The 23,848-nt window shown below is 41.9% G+C and overlaps 2 protein-coding genes and 1 pseudogene across 2 annotated transcripts; 1 reads left to right on the top strand and 2 right to left on the bottom strand.

Moving 5' to 3' along the window:
- Positions 1-12: 12 nt before the first annotated feature.
- THUMPD1 (THUMP domain containing 1) lies at positions 13-3,797 on the top strand. The gene is made up of 4 exons (XM_069810098.1): positions 13-264; positions 678-858; positions 1,228-1,476; positions 2,056-3,797. The coding sequence occupies exons 1-4, from the start codon at positions 49-51 to the stop codon at positions 2,379-2,381; spliced, it is 972 nt and encodes a 323-aa protein (XP_069666199.1). The 5' UTR covers positions 13-48; the 3' UTR covers positions 2,382-3,797.
- An 824-nt stretch (positions 3,798-4,621) lies between these two features.
- On the bottom strand, positions 4,622-10,150 carry LOC104316404 (acyl-coenzyme A synthetase ACSM4, mitochondrial-like). Its single transcript, XM_069809332.1, is given in 11 exon segments — positions 4,622-4,708; positions 5,037-5,078; positions 5,081-5,158; positions 5,744-5,793; positions 5,796-5,823; positions 5,907-6,039; positions 6,984-7,084; positions 7,343-7,399; positions 7,790-7,909; positions 8,435-8,494; positions 10,034-10,150. Coding segments are annotated over 11 exon segments (873 nt in total).
- Positions 10,151-12,678: 2,528 nt separating this feature from the next.
- LOC138681750 (acyl-coenzyme A synthetase ACSM4, mitochondrial-like) lies at positions 12,679-23,024 on the bottom strand (annotated as a pseudogene).
- Between the last annotated feature and the right edge of the window lie 824 nt (positions 23,025-23,848).

Below are 23,848 nucleotides of genomic sequence, written 5' to 3'. Positions count from 1 at the left end.
GCGCGGCGGTGACGCCATCGCGGCGGCGGCGGCGGCGGGTGGCAGCCGATGGCCGCGGCGGAGCCGGCGGCGCGGAAGCGGCGGCCCAAGGGGCACTTCGCGGCGGCGGCGGGGCGGGCCAAGCGGCCCCGCGGCGGCGGGCGGCAGCTGGAGGCCGGCATGCGGGGCATCCTCATCACCTGCAACATGAACGAGCGCAAGTGCGTGGGGGAGGCCTACAGCCTCCTCGGCGAGTACGGGGACCTGCTCTACGGGCCCGAGCAGGTGCGTGCGGGCGGGCCCGGCCGGCCGGTCGCTCGCTCGGTGCTGGGCGGGAGGCGGCCCCTGAGGCGAGGGAGCGCGGCCCGGAGGCCGGGGAGCGCGGCGTCGGCCGCCCCCCGCGGGTCCTGCCTCCCCGCAGACCGGGGCAGCGGTAACGCCGGCGGGGCGGGGAGGGCAGCGCCGCCAGGCCTCGTCTGCCTTTCCGGATGTTAAAAAAACCCGCTCGTGTTCTCCACACACACGAAAGTGCCGGTTTCTGTAAGCAAGCGCCAGCGCAGCCCCTCGGGTGGGCTGGAGAAGAGGCCCGTGCCCGTCGCCTCCAGGCCCCTGGGCGCGGAGGTGCCTTGCTGGCGGTTTTTAAGTTGTGGGCGCCGTCGCTCGGTGCTCACCAAACGAGAGACGGGCCTGGTGTGAAGTTTTCAGATCACGAGGAGCGGCTGTCTGGAAGCGAGAGGGAGGAGGATGAGGACGACGTTGAGGCTGCCCTGAAGAAGGAGGTCGGCCAGATCCGTGCCTCGACGGAGCAGAAGCTGCGGCGGTTCCAGTCGGTGGAGAGTGGTGCCAACAACGTGGTCTTCATCAGAACCCAGGGCATAGGTGGGATATCGACTGATGCTGCGTAATGCTGTGGGGTTAAACTGCTCTAAACGGTGCTAGTAACAGGCCACAGAGTGTGACTTCCAAGAAACTCGTGTATACCAAACAAATACAGGGTTTCCCATTCCCTTTGGTGTTGCCGCTGAATTTTGTCATTAGCACAGTCGCTAAAGGTAGAGGAATCTGCTTTGACAAAATAATCTTTGATTATTCAATTCTGATATAGTAAAACAACTCTTTACAGAAAAGGATTGGAGGCTGACAGCGGTGCAGCCAAGCATGCGTTTCCCCAGCTTATTATTTAGAGGGGGGGAAGAGATGGGAAAACGCCTTCAGTTTGTTTCTTATACCTAGCTGTTTTTCTTGTAGAACCTGAGAACCTGGTGCACCATATACTAAAGGATATGCATGCCACTAAAAAGAAGAAAACAAGAGTTATTCTGCGCATGCTACCCATTTCTGGAACCTGCAAGGCTTTTATGGAGGATATGAAAAAATACACAGAAACGTTTTTTGAGCCTTGGTTTAAAGCCCCTAATAAGGGTACTTTTCAGATTGTTTACAAAGCTCGTAATAACAGTCATATGAGTAGGGAAGAAGTAATTAAGGAATTGGCAGGTATGTATGGATTTCACACAAAACTAAGAACAAGTATATAAGCAGCCCACAACTGCATGTGTAACATACGTCAGATTATTGAAAGTGGTCTTAATGGGCGTACATATTTGTTGCTTAAAATCTGTGTGTTGAATTACAAAAGCTTCTCGAAGACTTAAAAAAGCTTGACATCAATATTCCTTGTTGGTGTTGATGTCCTGAGAGACAACAAGCAGAAGAGAGTACAGTGTTGAATATAATTTGGAGTGCCAGTTATATGTGGTTTGAAATTACTGCTATCAGGCTTTCTCTATGGATGCTGTATTGAAATAATGTGTTACTATTTCCATAAAATAGCTCCACCTTACTCGAGTACTTTGTTTCTTGGTAATTGCAGTGGGATAGTTTTTCAGTTACTTCAGTCCTGTTGGTGGTATAATCCAAGAGTCCTGCTCTGTTCTGCTATTTTAAGCAATTACAAAAATGAGTAATTCGTTACAACTAAGGGGGATGTTGCCTTCTCGCTGTCCTTTCAATAGGGCATGCTTATGCTCTGAAGAAGTTTTTCCAGCATCTTTTAAACTACATCTTGTTTTACAGGAATTGTGGGCAGCCTCAATCCAGAAAACAAAGTTGATCTTAATAACCCACAATACACAATTGTGGTGGAAATAATAAAAAATGTCTGTTGCTTGAGTGTGGTGAGAGACTATGTTCTGTTCAGAAAATACAATCTACAAGAGGTGGTGAAGAGCAACAAAGACAACACACTACAAAACCCATCAAGTCTGACAGAAGAACAGAACTCGAAGGTAGTAAAACCAGAAACCGAGGAGGAGAAGAGCTCAGAAGAAGTAAAACAAGAGAACAAGAATCAAGGTGAAACAGGAGCTGAGCCCAAGGGGAACAATGCACTGACAGTGTAGAAAATGTGGTAGAAGGGAAAGGTAAACACAATCGAAACCTATTAAAGTTGCCCTAGAGTTCTGAAAGGGTGTTTTAAAGAGGAGAGTGGGTTTTGTTTTGAAATCTTGTTTTTAAAATCCACGTGTAAGAATTTTAATGCTCATTGCAGGTGGAGCTGACGTTACAGCAGATGTAAGAGTGTTCAAGAGTTCTTCACCTTTCTGGTGAAGCTTGCTGTCATTCTTCTACAGCTTTGTTCTGCATTGCCTTTACCAAGTACAAAAAGCAGGAGTCTATGCATGCATATGTAAATGTGGCCATCCTGACATATACTGACTCTGCTTTGTTATATCTGATGGCTACAGAATCCAAAAGGCAGTGCAGAATCAGCTCTGTCAGGAAGTATTGACAGAAGTGAGATATCTGAAAAAAAAAGACAGTTGATTGCAGAGGGTTTTTAAGGAAGTGATATGAGAACTTGTGTGACTGCAGAACTCAGATACATTTTTCTGTGTGAACAACAGAATGAGCTAAACCTGATCATCTCCTGTATGATGGATGATTATATATATACACACACACATTGCTCTACAAGGATATGCTAAGTCTTGAAAATGAATGGCAAGAACTGCTATGATCAAATTACTTGAATACTATGAGACGATTTAGAGTAATAGATTTGACTGTTCTAGAACAGTAGAAGTACAGTGCAGGCATTGCAGATGGTTTTAGCAAAAACTACATGTGTGTTTACATTAGCTGTGTATACAGCAGTTATGGGTTTATAGAAAATGCTGTAGTCACTGAACAGAATCCTTTTGAGTAATTTCCTTCAAATAGCCTTTTGCTGCTCTTTCCAAAGACTTAATCCTTTGGTGGTTTTATAAAGTCTTTTTGTTGTTTTTATTTTTTGTTTTTTAGATCTCAAAATTTGAATTTAAATACTGCTTGGAAACTTCTTATAAAAGAAGGTCTCCATTATGCTCTACTGGATAAGGGGAATTAAGTTTAATTTTTGGTACAGTTTTAGCTTTACAGTATTAATTTTGTTTCAGATTGAAAGTAATGTTAGTGAGTCTTTCTATTGTCTGTCTGTTAACAGCAGTTCTTTTGATATCCCAGTGACTTTTAAAAAAAAACAACCAAAACCAGTGCAGCTATAACCTGCTTTCCAGTAGAGTTTTGAGGATGCTTCCTGTACAACTGTCTAGCTTTGGTATTTCAGTTCTAGCATAAACTCTGTGGGTTGCTAACGGGAAAAGACTCATCTTGAAGAACACCACTTGTTACTTGTCGTGGTTTAATGAAAAGGATGTGTCACGTCTCTCAATAGTGTTTAATTTATATTTTCCTCTTCTCTCAAAATTGTTTTAGAAGTTGGAAAATTAAAATTACTTTTACCACCCATTTATTAAAACTCTGCTTTCTTACCTCCATTGGTGTTTTCTGTAACTTTTAAAGCTTTTTGCGTGTGGATTGAAGCCAGCAATGTCTAGGTCACACATAGGAAAGAACTATATGAGACCAGAACGAAGGCCAACTGTGAATGTTTATTGGTGGCTGATGTCGGTGATCACGATTCAAGGCAGCCTACTTGCTTATCTTACTAAGGACAAAGATAGACTCAGGGATAGTTTGTGGTTTGTTTTCCTTCTCTCACTCATCTGTGTGCCCACAGGACCTACAGTTCTTCAGAAGAAACTGCTGAATAGCTACCATCCATTTGTCAAGCCTGTGTCTGACATTTAGATGCTGCCTATGCTGCAGTCTTAAAGATGTCCACATTCTTTTCCTTCTGATTTTTTATAATTTGCACTTAATGTGTTAACATTGAATGTTCAGTAATTCCTAAACCTTGAGGCTTTCAAGATTCATACAAGCAGCGAGCTTAATTTGGATGCATGCAAGATCTGTGGCCATTTCTGGGAACTTCATTATATACTATCGTGATTTCTTCATTAATAAGCCTCTTTTGAGTTAAAATGAACACACTGCTCCTTCACCTGGTAATCACTTCTACTTGTACTGTAATTCTGAAAAGTGTTAGTGGCTGGAATGTGTGTTTGCTTGATTTTTTTTTAAGCAAGAACACAAGCATTTAAAAACCAAACAGTTGGAGTTTTTAAACCTTGTTCATTATTACACAATCACTGCCTAATGGGTGAAATATGATCCTATGTTGGTGCTTGTAGTTGTAACAGAAAAGCTCCATTATGAATGAAATTGATAGGGATAGGCTTTTTTAGATTGCTTATCAAAACTAAATCTGTCCCCACTCCTTGTTCCTCAGTTCATTCTGTCTGATTTTCCTGGCGATTGTCTTTGGCAGCTGCTGGACAAATTCAGTCTGATTCAAAAGAGGAAAAAAGTAAGATCAGCAAATTTCATTTATAAACTTTCTTTCAGAACAGCATAGGTCTCCGTCCTACTTAATTTAAATTAAGAATTTGGAGACTGGAGAAATAACTAATTTGCTTTTAGATTGTGTTGTATCTACTATTTTCCAAAATAATCTTTAAATTAATACTTGACATTTTTCTTGCACAGCACATGTTTGGGCTTTTTTTGTTTGTTACTGTGTTTGAACTGAGTCTAATCTTCTGGTTTTAGCCTCTCCATGGTTAAAATAGGTGTTCGGGATTTTCTTTTTTTTTAATACACTAGTGTTTACTTGCCTTTCTGGAGTACTTGTATGTAGCCATCAGTGACTTTCTTGACAATCTAGCAATTCACAGGCCAGTTTCTTTGGATCTTGTGACTTAAAGGAAGGAGACAAGACCACAAAAGCTTTTACCACCTACAAAGGGAAAATAAAAAATACAGCATTCATTAAGCTAGAGCAACCTAACAAATGAGGCAATTAATTGAGAATGAGTGAGTATTGCCTGCAATACAAGCTTGCTGTGTTACACCTGTGCAGTAGAGCAAAATTTGCTTTTGTGTAAGCAAATCTAAAATTAGGACAAAAGACTGTTTCTACCTTACATTAGTAAAGGTCCTAAGTAATACATGATCAAAGTTTAAAATTCTGCTTCCAAATTTGTAAGAGTTCTTTAAAGGACTGTTTTAAAGTTCTTACGTGCCAGGGCCTTTTCTGTAAACATATGTTGTTAAAGTAAAGAATATAATTCTCCAGGCGGTGCGTCAAAGTGTACATCAGTTCTTACCAGAGACACCCTCACATTCAGCATCATGTTCTTTAGGAAACTAAGGATTATATTTTCATTAAAAAAAAAAAAGGAATACAGGATACACAAACTACTGCTCCCCTCAGGTAAAGTGATGGAAAAGTTTGTATAGCTACATTAAGTCTTATGAATTCAGTGGAACTTGAGTCTGTCACACAAAGCATTTTATGAATAGGAGAGTGGCCACTGATTACCTCCCCTCTGTTGGGATTTGGGCTGCTGACAACAGCTGACTCAATGACAAGGCACTCTCTATTTCAAATGGATACAATACCTAGAAGAGAGAAATTAAATGCTGAGTAGGTGACAGGTATAGTTATTTTTTAGACATTTCTTGGCATTTTAACTGAAATACACAAACTCAGAGGAGATGATGACATCATCAGATCTCCCCATAAACCATATATTTCCATCCTCATCCATGCTCCCTATGTCTCCAGTGATATAGAAGTTCTCACGGACTGTGAAAGCAGTTTTCACTGGATCATCCCGTTGAACAAGCAACAATTAAATATTGTAAATATTGAGAAGCCTTAAGCTTAGAGATGACTTTTGCCTCTTCTTTGGACACTACCCATAGTATCTTTCATTGCTTGTTTCTGAATGTAAGAGTGTCCTGGTTTCAGCTGGGATAGAGTTAATTGTCTTCCTAGTAGCTGGTACAGTGCTATGTTTTGAGTTCAGTATGAGAAGAATGTTGATAACACTGATGTTTTCAGTTGTTGCTCAGTAGTGTTTAGTCTAAAGTCAAGGATTTTTCAGCTTCTCAAGCCCAGCCAGTGAGAAAGCTGGAGGGGCACAAGAAGATAGCACAGGACACAGCCAGGGCAGCTGACCCAGACTGGCCAAAGGGATATTCCACACCATGTGACATCATGCCCAGTATATAAACTGGGGGGAGTGGGGGCGGGGGGAGTCGCCCCTCGGGGACTAACTGGGTGTCGATCGGTGGGTGGTGAGCAATTGCACTGCGCATCATTTGTACATTCCAATCCTTTTATCATTACTGTTGTCATTTTATTAGTGTTATCATTATCATCATTAGTTTCTTCTTTTCTGTTCTATTAAACCCTTCTTATCTCAACCCATGAGTTTTACTTCTTTTCCTGATTTTCTCCCCTATCCCACTGGGTGAGGGGGGAGTGAGTGAGCGGCTGCGTGGTGCTTAGTTGCTGGCTGGGGTTAAACCACGACAAAGAGCTTGTGCTTGCTTCTTCCAGAGTGGCAAATTTACCACAAGGGCAGATACAAAACTGAAGATCAGACAGTAGGTCTGCAGAAGAATGGGGGGGAGAACGGAAATTTCCTAAGTTGGAACACCGTCAAGTCAAGAAGAGGCACAGCTCTTTAGCGTTGCACCTGCTCCTGTTGGTATAAATACATACCACACTGCAGGCATGAACTGGCTTTCCGCAAATTCACTTTTGGCTTGCCAGGCACTGAGTGAAAAAAGTAAATGGCCGCTTGGCATCCATTTTGATAGCAATGTCTCCTCCTTTCCCAGGAGGCAGAACACCATCATTTTCGTCTATAATCTGCAGTAGGAAAGGCAAATGGGTGATTATAACTTCCCATTTTAAGAGAGCCATGTTCTAAAACTAACCATCAGCCAACAGCTCAACCAAAAACATCAGCCTGCCCTGAATACCACTATATGGTACCGAAACTTGTACAGTATGTTGTACTCTCTTGTGTTTTACTTCCTGTGAAATCAACAGCAAACAGAAAAGGGGACCACTGCACCTGAATGTCGTAGGGAGGAGCTGCCTTCATTCCTTAGGGGACCACTGCACCTGAATGTCGTAGGGAGGAGCTGCCTTCATGCCTTTCATATCTGCACGTATCTTTGCCTGTTGGAAAAGACAAGCAGCCCAGGTATTTTTCATGGACATTCCTGAGGCTATTCCTGTTCTTGTACTATGCCTACTGTTGAGCTAGCATAAAATCTAAATCTTCCATCTGTGCAAGCCAAAACATTTGTGAACTTCACTGAGAGTCTCGAACTCTAAAGTTCAAGATACATTACAGCTTAAGTAGTCTTAGAAGCAGTATCATAAACAAGCCATAATTCTAAGCAAAACAATAAACCCTATTGTAGGCAATTGCCATGTATTCTAATGCCATTTTTCTTTTTAGTCAAATATATATGGCTGAGTTCCATATTTACCAAGAGGAATGCGATATCTAAGTCCCCTAAGTGATAGCTGAGTTGTAACCCTTTACAAAAAAACTGAACGTACAATTTCGGTTTGGCCGTAGCCTTTATAGTTCATCCTGTTCAGCTTTTCCACTGTGCCATCACTTCTAGGTTGAGTGGTTCCCCTCTGGTCAAACAGTGCTTCAGTGTCTTGACTGCATACCTTCATAGACAGAAGACATTGCTGAGTATCAGAGGACAGAAAGGGACAAATTCTGCTTTCCCTGACATCCATATGTCCAACCCCATGACTTCAGGATACACCGGACACTCTTTGAGTTAGGGTTAGGGTTGAGAGAAAGCCTAGAGCTCCAGCTGGAGTGGGGCTGGAAAGGGGCTGCCAAAGTGGTGAGCTGCAAAGATGCACAGCAGTGATGGCAGTGCAGCCACACATGTGCCTTCAAGGATGAATACTGGCCTCTATTGACTGTAACGCCTCAGGGCAAAATTTGCTCCGGGTTGGAGGCGCCTGAGGGGTGGATTTCGTCACCTCTCTCTGCAATGCTAAGGAAAAGGCTCTGCCTCCTCACAGCCCCTGCCTCCAACACAGAACTTCCACCCCTCTGAGAGTTTAAGTGGCTATGAGGACCCATAGAAATGACTGTTAAAGAGCGAGGCAATAGCCTGAACAGACACGGCACAGCCAGTTGTTAACAGACGCGCGGTACCTGGTGAGGTCACGCTGTACCAGCACGTGGTAGGCAGCTGGGGCGCTGCACAGAGTGGTCACTGGATATCTGCACAAGGTCTGACAAATTAAAGAAAAAGGGTTAAACAATATTGTTTTGGGAAAAAGCTTGCTGCTAACTATTCCTTTTTAATCCATACTAGGGCACAAATTACAAGACCTGATTGTAACCTCACTTACATGGAAAGCAAAATAATTGCTGTCACTGTCAGTATTCAGGAAAGGTGTTACAGTGCCCCAAACATCAGCTGATACGTGGACTGTGGTAAATCACTGGTGTACCTAATTTGTCCTGATGCTCACTTGAAGCACAAGTACCATGCCTTGGTATGAAACCCTGGCCCTGGAGGTGCAATGTAAGTTTTGCAGAGGACTTCAGTAAAGCCCACATCTCACTCTAGGACAATGTCAGACACCTCAAAATGGAGGCACCTAAAATTACAGGTTTCTTTTGAACATTTTTCTTGTGTCAGTCTTTTATCTAGCCCCACACTTTCTAAAATGGACTGTCGCAAATCTTTAGACATGCTGCAATTTCCTCAGCTGTCCTGACAAAGGGCCTGTTGCGCAGAGCCAAGTCTTCATGACCTCCGGGCGAGCTGCTAGTCATGCTGTATTAAAAGGTTGTTTTGGACTGGCAAATTTATATATCCTTCTTTACCTAGGACAGAACACAGGACATGAGTGCCTTGCTAGAAAAATAAAGATCTCGGCTTAGCCTTTATTTTCTGACACAGCTTTATTTCTCATCCGTAACACCAGCAGATAGATGATTCACAGTCACTCAGGTAGAGCTAAGCCTTACTTTTTTTGTTTTTAACCTCACTTCTGCCTGCAGTGAAAATTTGCTCAGAGAGAGGGACAGGTAGCAATAAATAAAAGTAGGGGGAAGACCTCTCTTTCACCAGCCTTCAATCCAGCCACACCATGGGTAAAGCAGCCTCTACTATCAAACTTCATTTTGTGCAGTGATGTCAAACCCCATGCACACTGCAGGTGGGTGTTTGCAAGGCCAAGACATGTATACAAAAAAGAAAACCAAAGCAGCAACTACCATTTTAGAAAGGAAATGAAATGGGATTAAAATCCCCACATAACCCCCACATGTTAGGAACGTACACTTTTCCACATAGGTGCTTTGAGCCATTTGGGAGCAGCACTCTTCCCTTTTTATTAGATTAAAACTCAGAGTGGCTTGAGAAGCTTGAAAATAATTTCTTTTAAGAACAAGCCAATCTCAAAGCTTCAGTGTTTTCCAGTACTGACTTGCCTTTCTTAAGGGTCACAGCAGTGTAATTAAAGTATTAATTTACATATAATTCAGCTCATTTATCATTTCAATAGTGAAATACAGTAGAAGAGAGCTTTAAGTAATAGCAGTAACTCCTACTGATCGGAAGCAGCTGGTAATATCCTGTGCCCAAGAGTCATGCTGCAAAATCCTTCCTGTATTATATTCCTTTTCAAAGAAAAATCACCTTGTGGTTATGCCATCTTAAAACAGCTAATCCCATAAACCTAAGCAGCTTAGTTTTGTGGCCTGCCTGGAAAACAACATGAAATATGAGTAACTGTTCATTGTGAGCATGGTGTTCTTACATTTAAGATTGATCTTAGATCAAACTGTGGCATGGCATGTACAAAAACACATGTGCCCTGGAACCACAGACCAAACCCACTCCCAATAGCTGCCTTTAGCCAAGCAGTGTCTGACATGTTCCGCATCACATCTGAGGGAATCAAATTCATCCAGCATCTGTTGAAGACAAAGTTGGCCAATGTAAGGGGGTCTGCAAGTGGAAATTAAGAATGTGAGGGTCTTTTTGGTTTGTTTTGTTTTTTGCTTAAAAAGGCATGGTGAATTTGATTAGAAACTCAAGAGCTCAAATAAATGCCTTTTGCCTAGCCTTTATACTGATGGCAAAGATAAAGAAAATCAAGCAGTATCCTAACTCATTATTTAGCCTGGATTAACAGGCAAGTAGTTTCTAAAATGGAGCCACATACCACATCGAACACGATCCTTGCTTCCTGGGTACAATTCAGCTGAGGAGACCAAAACAAATGGCATGTACAGTATTGTGGGAGCCTCATCATCTATCATAATTTTGTCACATACAAAACCTCTTCTGTGTGCTTCACATTTCAGAGCTGTAAAGCTGTAATTAGCTGAATACTTTACCTTCCATAGAGAGAAAAACCCAAAACCAAAGCTTCCATGGGAAAGTTCAACCATTTTGGGAGAGCCTGTGCCGCTACTGGTTATTTAGATTGCCATTGGATCCTGGTTTTTTGTCTTCATGCAGTTATGGACACCAGCGGCAGCCCTTAAAAAAACCCAAAAAGTTACATGAAACAGTGGCGGGTGTTATTCAGCACACTTAGGTTGGATTCTTTGTGCCCAATATATGAAGGACTGTTTGTATAGTGTGATGTGAAGGATGAGAAACTACTAAGATCCCCTCACTCTTGCAGTGCTAGTTCTGTCTTAAAAGTGTTGCTGATCTTGCTTGTCAACTGTTCTTCATGTCCACCTTCTCCAGAGTAAAAATGCCAACTGGCTCTCTTTTATGTGCCGCCTTAACCACCAAAAGGCCCAGCGTCTTGTGTTTGACCAAAGTGCCCTCCAGAAAGCCTATCTTCCAGCCTTAATGTGATTAGCTGAGTGAGGACCCACTATTTCTTTTGGCGGGTGGTCCCACTAGTTAATTATCCTCGTCATGTTTGGGAAGTATGGGGACGCTCAAACTCTTGGTCGTCTGGCACATGACAGGGAAATAATTCTCATCTCTTACTAGGATGAGAAAGCAAAACCGTTTTTCTCTGCCGGGACTGATGTTCAAAAAGGTTTTGCTTGGCATGCAAACATTGCCCATGCCTGCCAGGTGGGGTGTGAGAAGCCTGTCTCCCCGTGCCGGCTGCCGCGGGGACCTCACGCCGGAGCCCCACAGCCTCCTGGCTGGCTTCGCAGTCAGCTAAGGCAGCCGAGGCCATGGGGAGCTGGAAGTGAGGGCAATTAGCCCGCTAGGTAGGCAGGCTGCCACTGATCTGGTGAGACGGGGAGCGGGGAGCCAGGCGGGACAGCAGCCCAGCGCTCTGGGATGACTGGGGGCCAGGCAGAACAGCAGCCCAGCACTCTGGGAAGACTGGGAGCCTGATAGCCGAGCAACCCTGGAGCCAGACAGCCAGCACTTTGCAAGGCAGTCATCCGGGGAAACCAGACAGCCTACCTGCCTGACCGCCAGTGACAGCCTCTGCAGGACTGACGCAGCTCCAGACGGTATTTAGGTTTTATCAAATCAATTTTGCCCTCTGCCATGGAACTGAGCCATGGAATATTAGCCCGGCATGAAAGAGGATTCATCAAATCGACTTGACAATGTTTTAGTAGCTCTAGGAGGTTTGAGAATGCAGTGTTACTGCTTCCTCGGTCCTCCAGTCTAGTGACACTGAAGTGGGCAGTTGTTTGAAGGGGCAGATGGAAATACAGTGAGACTGTACAGTGAGCTGCACGGGTAATGCTAGTTCAGACACCTGTGGTTGTGAGAACACATGGTACATCTTATAAAGCTCCTAAAGTGACTGAGGAGCTTGGATCCCACCTTGAAAGACTGGTTTTAGCTAAAAAGATGCTTTTAACAAAATACCAGCTGGTAAAATCACACCTAGGGCCTTGAGCGGATTGCAGCAGGGTATTTGCTTCCCTTCCCCACTCTGCCTCTCCTCTCCTTCCACAGCCCCATGTGCTGCAGTGAAGAGCTGGCTCTTGGGGGCCATTTTAGTAGCTGCTTTTCAGCAGTGAGGCATGTGGATTCCTAAACACTTTAGGTTCGTTTTGCAGTGCCCTTTTTTAGCCTTTCATAGTGAAAAGCTACTCACATTAGCCTTTGTATCATCAAGTTTTAGGAATATGGATTGGAATAATTTGTACAGAATATTTTTCTTTGAGCTTTAGAATGTAAATAGGCCACAGCTGTCAATATAAGAGGCTTTCCTGTCCATTTTTCCATATTATTTCATAGTCATATATAACAAACCTAGACATAATAAGACTGTACTTATTTTTTAATTAGCGATTTGGCTATTCTTCATAGAAAAGAGACTAAATTGCCTTCTCTCCCACCCCTTCAAAGGTATCTAGTTCATTAATGAGACACAAGTGCACAACTGTGTTTAAACAACATGAGAAATCTACTCGAGATAACTATGATGGAGTTAAAGTAGAAGGCGCTTACTTAAGCAAATCACTGAAGCTCGGCCCTGCCGCTTTCGGATACAATTAGCTTCATTTTCAGAAACTGGCATTTGGATGCAAGCAGGTACACCACAGGAGCAAGCACATCAATTGTAATAATACACCTATTCTTGGAAGCCAGCAAACTATAGCAAATGTCTTGTGCTGTCAGTTGTGTTGTCCCTTGGATGATGATAACATCCAAAAGTGCAATAAAATTGTAAATTTATTAGGTATTTTTCACTTTCAGTCCTGATCAGTTTATAGCTTCTCCTGATTTGTTGAATACCAGCACTATTCAATGCAGAAATGAGAAGGTAAAACAAGTCCCACACACCTGACCTTGAATGCAGATGTGCAGTACAAAACAGCTTCTGTTTCTGCAAAATCCTCTGCTCCAGGCACAATGTAAGTAGAAAGTGTAACTTTGGGGCAGCAAACACTTGCAGCTTTAACTTAAGTCTGTTGAAGTTAAATCAAATTGATTTAACCCAATCAACACAAGCCACAGAAAATGAAAGAAAAATGGTGAAGGTAATTCCAACAGTCATAAGAGACTACCCCGTCAGCCCCTTTGATTGTCAAATGTTCAAGCTACAAAGTCAAATAAGAAATGTACTTGTTAAATGAATTGCTAACCAACTTTTGGCATAGAAGGTAACAAACAATCTACAGACCATTAAGAATGATGCAATTCACCTGTTTGCATACAAGCCATGTTCAGCAGCTATCACTCTGGGATTCGGGGTAGAATCACTAAAAATCGGTCTCCTCTTTGCAGATTGGGTGGCCCAGAGAGCACATTGGCCACTTTTGGTGACAGGAAACCCAGCTCTTCAAAGCTCCATTTAATTTCATCTCCTTTTCCATTTATTCATCACAGAGCTGGATTTGATGGTCTCTTTCGTTCCTATACACAATGCAAGGGTAAATAGCATGCTGCTTACTTCTGAGACTCCTGTAGTTCCTTACAGAGATTTTGGGATGCTGCAGGCAGTGGAATCTGATAGTGTTACATATTCTAGGGCAGGGATATAAGCATGTTTTGTTTAAAAGAGGCCTCTTCCAAGGCACGTATAAGTTGGTGTGTATCTACCTGATTTGCAATGCTCATAAATTACTTAGAGGCTTTTTCGAACCCAGCACTGCACACACTGCTCTCACTGAATGAGAATCACAGAGACAAAGCACCATGTCCCCTCTGATGCTAAAGCAAATTGCCTCTCCTTTCTCTGCAACGTGAGATGATGTTAAAACAGAAACAAGGGAGGAAATTCTGGTCTTACTGAAGCCAGTGATAGTTTTAGATTTGACTTTGGGGATAGGGGCACACTTTCACTAAAAATACTGAATCTACAGGGTCAGAAATGCTTCCTTTTCTATTTGAGACCATTTGTCCAGCAGATCACTTGCAAAATTAAAGTACTCAGGTACTTCCTGTTCACAACGACTGATAGCTTCATAATCTGAGAAATTCAAAGATGAAAAAGTCTTGTGATACTGGTGGAATAATCTGCGGAGTGTCTGGATGCTCTGTGGGGACTGCAACACTTGAAATTCAAGTAAAATCTTCATGGCACAAAAGCAGATATATGGGGGCTTTTGAAGACGATAATCATCAGAACTATTTTTTAATGATTATTTCCCTCCTACAAGAGACAGAAAAATCAATAATAGTATTATGATGTGCACATTCCCAGATGAGCTGTTGGCTCCAGATGGAACAGATGTATACAGAGCAGCAAGTCCATCTCTTTATGACATTTTATCCCACCCCTCCTTATGGGTAAGCTAGAGCTCTGGTAACCCTTCTAAGTCTCCTGCTTTTTCATCTGTCTCTGAGGTTTCTCAGAGAATTCCCCTTGGAGCTGACAATTCCTATTCTATCCAACCAAAGTAGGGGCTTGAAACTGTGAACAGCTGGGTGTTTAAAAAAAAACCAAAACCCCAAACCCAAACCAAAAAAACCTAAGAACTTTTCACAACTTGTACACACTATTCCCATGTTTTAAGCACCACGGCAGTCTCATCCAGCCCTACAAGGCTATTAATGGCAAACACAGATTTAGTTGCAAGACGGATGCCATCTTCTGTTCCTGGTTTTTGCCTCAGAATCCAGGATATAACCATCACATACAACTACTCAAGGACCAAGGTAGCCACTAGCAAGCAGGGGTGAGGGGTCTGTGCATTTAGCTGATATGGAAGAGATGTGATAAACATCCTTACTGTTGCTTTTGTTGCTAAAGCAATAAACGTTAACCAGAAGTATGTTCCACATTGCACCATTTGCTCTGCCTTCCCTTTGTCCAAAGAAAAGATTGTGCCCCCTCCTCTCCCCAGCGTTTGCCTTGTATTAGATAGCAAAATATCACGAATAACTCAGAGGTCGTTTTCCACATTCTATTATTGATTTGTTTACTGGACTAATGCTTTTGCTACATCTGCATTTGCCCTTTATATAAATATAGAGTTGCATTTGGTTTCACAATGTACCATTTGTAGTTGTGTATTACCCTGAAAATGCCTTGCAAAAGAGTGAAGTGAATTAGAGCCATATGTATGGGAACATGGTGCTCAGGATACATTCAGCTTCAGAGGCTAAAAGATATAGATGGAGGCTTTTTCTTTTTTCACATAGTCTGGTTATGACATATTGCTTCTTATATCTATCCTTAACATGTTATGAAAAAAAGCCTGATTCCAGAACTCACAGTTAATCAGTGAAATCTTTGTAGCATTGGCTGCCATTTTATTTTTCCCTTAGATCTGAGCCAGCGACTGCAGACTCAGACCTAGATGATGTTCTTGCAGAAAGAAGCTACTTCTTCAGTCTGCTTGATACAAACCAGAAAAGTATAACTGCCTCTGGTAGTCCACCCTCCTTCATAAAAGTGAGAATCATGTGAAGAAAGAGGAATAAAACACAGCATTATGGGTTTTTTTTTTGGTTTTGTTTTTTTTTTTTACATTTGCAGATGGCATCTTTCATTTTTGAGAAGACTAAGTATTTGAACACCTACTAAATAAAAACTAATTTCTCAGGGTGTTTAAATAGGTTGTGATTACCTGGAGATGTTATCTGTGATCAGGTGAGACTTCTTTCAACTCCTCCTCATATATCTTGCCTAGTAATTGTCGAGTATTGCCTCCTCCTCATTCACTTTAGTTCTCTGATCTGTTATAGCCCTTCATTAGTAGCACACATCACATTCCATGGTGGGGATTATTTCCCCCTGAAAGTGCAGATCTAATTTCTCAAATTACCTTCTGAAGAAAGGCGCAATCACTGAAAAAGTTGAGAGAAGATGGAAAGAGCGCTGAGTATGAATGACTGCGTTTCTGGTTTACTGCCTTTGAAGAATGGATAATCCACCATACATTAATACAGAACTCTACCCTATGGCACCAATGGCATTGGAAATGGCAACAGTAGGGCTTTATTTTCAGATTCTGGAGTTAAACATAGTATGAGAGTTGGTATGATAAAGATATGAAGATTTTCAGAAGCCTGGTGCCAATAAATATCACCTGTAATATCTGATGGATGCTTCTGTGGAGAAAATACATGCAGTTCAGATGCGGGCCATCAGCTCTGAGGAGGACAATAAAAACTCAAACTACAAAGTCATTGCTATGAAACAGGGTAACAAAGGGATTGGACACAAAATCTATGCTCTGGAAGGCAGCAACGTGATGCAGGAACTCCAGCTATTCAATTATGAGACACTTTGTTCAGGTGAATCTACTGCAGTCACAGTACAGTCTGCTAGTATTGCTACTGCAGGCACTAAGCCCTGCAAGGGGAAAATATTTTTAAACTAAGACCTAGATAAATAAAAGCTATACATAAGCATACACATAGACTATATAATATAGAGAGACTGTATATAAATATAGGTATTTAAAAGACATGTAGATGTGGCACTTAAGGACATGGTTTAGTGGTGGACTTGGCAGTGTTAGGCTTACAGTTGGACTCGATGATCTTAAAGGTCTCTTCCAACCTAAATGATTCTATGATTATATATAGAGGCAATAAAGGGTATAATTAAGGATCAGAGTCAGGAAACAGAGATGCTGCTAGAAACGATAAGCACAGATAGCAGCCATGGAAGTAATGGACTATGGAGAGGCAGAACCAGGCTGTTAGAGCCCACATGTGGAACCTCTGCAGGCATCAATGCATGGCCAATCTTCCAGGAAAACTGCTGAATTGCTATGTATTAGGAGTATCTGAAAGCTTTCAAGTCACTTTTGCAAACTGAATGTAAACTCTGAAATTACTCCTAAGTAAGCCATCCAATTTGGCATCAGTGTCTTTGTGCAAGTCATGTACAACTCTCTCTGCCTGTCTTCTGTGTCTTGTTGTGGACCCGGAGCCAGCTCCCCTGACCTATTGCTGTGGAGTTCACTGTTAGAAGATGACCCTTCACAGTTTGGTAAATCACACAGTGATATTCTAACAAAGCAGACACTCAAAGCTAAAGTAATTATAGGCTACCTGTCTCTCATTTTAACACCTTTTAAAAAGGGCGTACAGCAGACTGCCTGAAGTGACAGTGTTTACTGATGTTACGGTGATCTGAAAAGAGAATTACCCCATTTTTCTGATCTGACTGCTGTTTAACTGGTTCTGCTTCTCCTCTTACCATTTTTCAGTCAAGATTGGGAACAAGGATAACTTTGTCTTAAGGTGGCTGGAAGCCCATGTACTCGGGCAGAGAAATTAAAATGGACAGGGCAATGACAACCACATGAAATTCCCAGTGAAACCTGGAGAAGAACACAGTGCAGTGCTCAGTTCTTTGAATTTACACTTCAGGAGCACATACAGTGAGATTCAGAGCAAGAACGTTTGGGTCAGGGTTTGATGAACTTCACACCTCTGTAACAGGGCACAATATCTTCCGTCTGCTCTCCCTATGTAGCAAATGACTTCTCACATTCCTCACTTTACTGTGGCTATTAAATGGCTTTCAAGCTGTGTAATACACAGACACACACACACAAAGAGCCATTCTGAGCACATGGTGTTTCTAGCATATGTACACGAGAGGGCATTAAGCCCATCTTCAGTCCAATGTGGAGAGACTGAAATCAATGAGTGAGTTTGCTCACAAGTTTGCAAGGCAGCCAGATTTGGCCCTGTTCCCAGGGTAAAACAGGGTAAATTCCTAAGAGCACTCAGGGGCAGCAATAGCTCTAGTGACATCCCCCTGGCTGCCTGCACCATGTAAGTACATTTTGAGACACGCAACACAGCTGCTACTGTTTGGAAATGTCATAAACTATTATTCAGTGCAATAATACATACACAGATGGGTCAGCCTAATTTGTCCTTGAAGTCCTAGAACAGACAAATAAGAAGTAGGACAACTCCCAAACAGTGAGTGTGCTATAGCAGCCTTCTGCCAGTACACATAGAAAAAAACAGTTGACCAGTGATTTTCAGCGTAGTAGCAATGAAATCCAGAGAAGTTTCTAATTTTCTTACCAAAATGTAACTACCTGCTCCCAGAAAGCAGAATTCAGAGCAGCTGTTGATGCGAATGTAGTAGAGAACCACCCAAGGCAGATGATGCAGTTCCTCTCTGGCACGTCTGTTGCTTACTTCAAGTACACCACTTTGGACAGGAGGCAGCCTAAAGACTTTCTCTGTGGAATGAATCTCCAAAGGACTGATTAATAAAAAAACCCAAACCACCCCCTTTCAGTCACTTTTGTTATTTCCTTAAAAAATATGTAATGCTCTCAGCATGCAAATACTCCAGAGAGTGGGGTTTATTTTTCACTTGAGGTCTAAGTCTGATCCTGAAGAAATAAATTTTCAACTATCCCCTGGTTTCAGTAGTGGAAGCTCAGATCCATTTAGATAGATGTAATCTACACGGACACAGCATTTTGTGCATTTGTTTTCTCTTTGTTTTTGACCTCAGGCAATTATGTGCTTTGTAGCTGGAAAGCAAAGCAATATCCATTTCAGAGCTTAACGGTATGAAAGAGGTGAGATCCACTTGTAGAACCCTTCTGGCACAGCCTCTCCTGGGACTTGTGTTTGTTTGCCAGTTAATAACTCAATTAGTTGTCCCGAAAGGTCATCAACAGCTTTACTACACAGCACGTTTGCTATTTTCCCAGGCTCTTGGTACAACAGCAGATGTGCTCATGGGTACTGCATAGTGGGTTTACAGCGGAACCAGGAAATTTTGACATAAATAACCCTGGACTTTCTTTGGTTCACTGGTGTTTTTGTGCTCCCAGTAAACACAGCCTTGGTCATAGAGTTCAACTACTACTTATATCTTCTGAAGCAAGAATAAAGTGTACACAGGCTGTGCTGTAGCAGCACTGTGTGAAGTGCAGGTGCTACAGAGGGGTAACAAGAAATGTGAGATGTGACCTAACGGGGATGATCTAAACCTCTGCTGCACCCGTACCCATGTAACTGTGCTTTGCTGTTACAGAAATATCTCACAGTCTGAACGAACTACTCAGTCCAGGAAATCCTTGATTATATTTAATCCTGAAACTATATGTGTCCCAGCACTGGCTAAAGCTGGAAGTCTGATCATCAACAATTACTAAAAAACATTTGCACAAAATAATATTTGACACATAGTTGCATACTTTGTGGCTTTCAGTGATAACAATGCACATACAAAAATAAAGGCAAAAGCTATAGGCAAGTCTGATTTCCCCTCTTTTATCATTATTTTCAACACAGTTTCTCCCACATACATTTAATATTATAGGGGATATATTGCTTTAGAAACACCCCAAAGCACCAGAACAAAAATTGGTATCTTCTACTCTTATTCAGACGGTTGTCCAGCACCTCTTAGGACTGATAGGGAACAGGATGCCAGAAGGCAGAAAAGCAGTCCAGGGTGAGCACTTGCTGGTCAGGAGCTCAGCAGCAAAACTAAGCTCTTCCTCACTCTTTGTTCCTAAGTTTCTTCCTTTGGATTTTCCCAGAGATCATCTTTGGTAGTTGTTGAACAAACTCCAGCTTGTCTGTAAAGAGAAATAACAACAATACTTAGCAGTTTGACACGGTTTCATTCCAAGCTGTGTTCCTTTTCTGTGGCAAGCCTGCGATTTTAAAAGCTACAGGCTCTTTTGAGGATGAAGCAGGCAGGCAGGCAGCCCATCAGTCCCAGTGCCCAACAAAAAGAACGAGTTATGTTTTAGAGAAACGGAACTCATCAGTTGGGTGACTCAGTAATTCCTCAAATCAGTGGTGTGGGACAATCACACGCCACTGAATTTGAGCACAACTTGGACTTCAAAGGGAGCAACTAAGGGGCTTTATTTGGTTGCCTGAAACCCTGGCCAGTGGGGCAGAGTTAGGACTCCTGCCCACACACTGAACAGAAATGTTTTGATTCACCTGTTTGTTTGTTTCTTCTTTTTTTTTCCTGGTCAGGTTCAGGTTTTGTATCATTACAAAACTGCACTAACATGTTGGTGAGTATGGCTGACCCAATGTATAGACTGAGAAGTCTGTGACCGCATCAGAGACGAAACCTCCTGAGCGAGACCTTCCCTCCTGTAATGAGCAATTTACACCACTAGAACAGGGCTCAGGGGAAAATCTAGCCAGATTTGTTTAAAGCCCAACATAGACCAGTACCAAACCCCAAGAATCTGTCCCGGAATTATATTTTTAAGATTGCTTTAAAAAAAATTACTTTCCAAGGTCTTAATTAGATTATGGTAAAAAATTTTTAACTTACATAGAATAAATGGATTACATGAACAATCTGATTACTTCTCTTGAGACAAAGTGGATTACTTTGCCAAAAAGTGCTTACTCACATTTGAAATCTGAAGGAGCTTAAAAAGAATCAGATCCTGAAATTGTGACCAGATTACATTTTTCAACATGTTTTTATGATTGCACTTAAAAATTTACATCTATTTCTACTTATTCTGCTCCAAAAATGGGATTACATTTAAAATATCCAACATGTTTTCCCTCTGTTCTGATTGAATCAAGGAGAGAAAAATTAATCCCCCAGAACAAAGCTGTTACTCAGGAAAACAGAAGGGAATTTAAAACCCTGCATCACAGTTGTTGGAACCCTGTGCAAGAACTGAGGGAAGCCAAAGACAGACAGTGAAGTTTTTTCTGAAGACTTTTGGTGGGAGCTGGCGCATCATTCCTTAGCCAGGTGGGGCTTATCCTGCTACTCCTGATGAACTATTCATGTTTAACTCTGAATGTGCATGCCCTGGGGTTCTTTTCAAGGATTCCAGATACTCTGCTAGAGGCGTTTGACTCCTGCCTCACCTGGAAAGGCTGTAGTACTGTTTACCTCTGCACAGCCCACTGCCACCAGTAATGAGGTGTGAAAATCATGCTGAGATTCCCCCAAACCTGCAGTACCCTTTGAGCTTGAGAATCTGTGACCAGTGCAAACTGTGATAACTCTGCTGAGGAACTTGACAGGCTATTGATTGTTGCCAGCTAAGGCTTTTGCCCACGCTACAGTATTCAACCACCCTGTTACTGTAACATCCAAGCGTTATCTTTCTCTTCAGTTAGTCATTCAAAATGTCTAGAAATACATTTAATGTAACTGTATTGAATTTGTAAAATCTGATTCTTTTGTTTAAAATAACTAGGAAAACTTTATGCTCATGGACACAATTTGATTGGGTGAAGGAACATTTCATTTCCCTGTACATAATCACAGTGAAATCTAATACAGGTTCGTCTGTAGTTTCAATGTAAGAAGACAACATCAGATCCTATCAGGATAGGCCTATGATGTTCAGTGAAGCAGTGTTTACTTATGTAGTCAGGATGGGGTCAGATTTTCAATGTTACATTTCAAAACCTTAAAAAAGGATTAAAAGAGGTTCCAGGAGAAAAAAAAGCAAAATTTGACTATTCCGAAATATAACCTGATTGTATTTCTAATCTGATTATTAGGTTTGATTAGAGGAGTTTTAATTTTAGGGTGCATTGCCAGGAACTACTTCTATATTCAGAACTCTGTGATACTTGCCTTTCTTGGGTTTTTGTAAGGTGCAGTAACTTTTTTCACATGCTGAAGAATTAATTTTTCAGGATCATGAGATGTAAATTCAGGAGACAGAACAATAGAAGCTTTTACCACCTAAAGGAGAGAGCTAAAGTAAGGCAACACTCAGCAATCACTAACTTGATGAATAACATTCAATAGAAAGACTAAGATGAATAATGCAGTTTTCTACAATCAAATTTCTTTCAATCCAGTGGAAATATAAGTTTCGAGCCAGATGCTGGACAACTTTCTGGTTTTTATCGCTTGTTGAGCTCCACAAACGGGCCTTAAAACTACTCATAGTGAACATAGTGGCATTCCCAGCACACAGGAATTTTTCACTGGTGTCTGGGCAGCCACGTCATGTCCTTGCAGTGTTCAAGAAGAGAGGTGACTCAGGTGGGCCACATTTGCTTAATGGCCTTCCTAAGAAGAATAGCTAGGGGACATTGCTTCACGGCGTAAGATCTCATTGGGATTCAGAAAAGCCATTGTCAGAGTTTCAAATTGGCCTAGGTGCCCCTAATTTTTCTGAAATCAAAAGGAAGTTAGATGCCTCTTCATCTCCTCAAATGTATTTGAAAATGCCAGTATACATCTTCACAATGTTAATAACAAGCCAAGATTTCCCTCACACACATAGCTGTTTCTCAATATACACATACATTAGATATTTTAGGTAGCTCCTAATATCAATGTCCTTACCTCTCCTCTGATAGGGTCTGGGCTGCTGACAGCGGCGGTTTCAGCTCCTGCTGGGTGCTCTATCAGGGCACTCCCTCTCTACTTCAAGCAGCCCAATGTGATACCTACAGAGGAAATAAGAATTTGGTATTGAGAAGCAGAGCTGGGCAAATAATTCTGAAATCTTTGTTTCAGTGGTAAACCAAACCTGGTGCTTCTGAGATCAGTTATGATGCCTTCAGAGCTGTGTGAAAAACCCAGGTTTTTGTAAGCTGAGCATACATGTTTGGAGGGAGGCACTTCAGAAGTCACCAGTGAACTGAAAATATTCCCCAAAACGTGTTTGATTCCTTACCACATATCTAGCATAAAGACAGAAGGGCCTTGCTGGTTTGATCTGGATGGCAAGGTTGCCGTCTTCTCCTGGAGGCAGAACATTACCATTTTCATCTATTACCTAAAATGAAAGAACGCTCGCTCATGAGTAGTGAGGTGATATGCTGCTAAACAGAGAACAGTCCTGCCATGACCTTATCTTATTTCAGACTGAAGTAACCAGAATGCTTTACACTCATCAAAGTACCTGAACATCATAAGGTGGAAGTGCTTTTCCTAATGCATAAGGCTTAATTTGCATCCCCTCACAAGTTGCATGTACAATACCCTGTAAAAGAAAACTGAGTTTATGTGGTTTGTTACTCCATACAAATGGATACTTATACAGCTAAATAGTCTACAATTCTAGAAGAAATAAAAGATGTTCATTTAAAAACATGTTTTTTCACTGTGATTTTAAAGTCCACTGCTTGTTTATCTAATGGCGTAAATCAGCACAGCTGAGAGAAATCCCTACAACAACATTGACCTACATCAAGGAAAGATCCTGCTCGGTGTGAAAAATCCTGTTTTCATTCAAAGTGGTGTTCCAGATTAAATCAACTGGGCTTTAAATTATTCTGATTTAGATTTCCTTTACAGTAATTTGGCTCCATTTACTTCTCAGAAATGTCCTCCGATTTGTATCGGTGTGAGCGAAGCAGCAGAGCAGTGTTCTTGGCTGCGCTGTCATTAGTGTCGGCGTTGTACTGATATTTCCTGTAGGGGGATGAGCAAGTCCACAAACTTGGATTTATGGGACTTGGAGTTTCTCCTCATCTGAACCACCGAGGTGGCACCATGGAACAATCTGGTCTGAGGTAAAAATTTTCACCGGGGACCTTCTACTCTAGACATTTGTAACGGTATTTCCACACAATATACACTGTATGTGAGTGACTGCAAACACACTGATTCAGTCTAGCCATAATGTTCTAACCCTATCTCATTTTTCTACTCAGCCATCACGGCAGGATGGTTTGACTCTCCTCCACTTACGCAGTATTGCAGGCTCTTGAATTTGTAACTTCATATATGTTGGGGAAAAAAAACAAGAAAAAAATGCATTAGAATCACTGAAGGAAA

Source organism: Haliaeetus albicilla, chromosome 22, assembly GCF_947461875.1.
Source record: "Haliaeetus albicilla chromosome 22, bHalAlb1.1, whole genome shotgun sequence".
Classification (NCBI taxonomy): Eukaryota; Metazoa; Chordata; class Aves; order Accipitriformes; family Accipitridae; genus Haliaeetus; species Haliaeetus albicilla.
This window is presented reverse-complemented; position numbering and strand designations above follow the sequence as displayed.

Excerpts from the sequence above, each read along its gene's own strand:
- THUMPD1 (XM_069810098.1), top strand. The coding sequence starts at position 49 with ATGGCCGCGGCGGAGCCGGCGGCGCGGAAGCGGCGGCCCAAGGGGCAC. Across the intron at positions 859-1,227 it reads CATCAGAACCCAGGGCATAG|AACCTGAGAACCTGGTGCAC; the intron begins GTGGGATATCGA and ends TTTTTCTTGTAG. Across the intron at positions 1,477-2,055 it reads AGTAATTAAGGAATTGGCAG|GAATTGTGGGCAGCCTCAAT; the intron begins GTATGTATGGAT and ends CTTGTTTTACAG.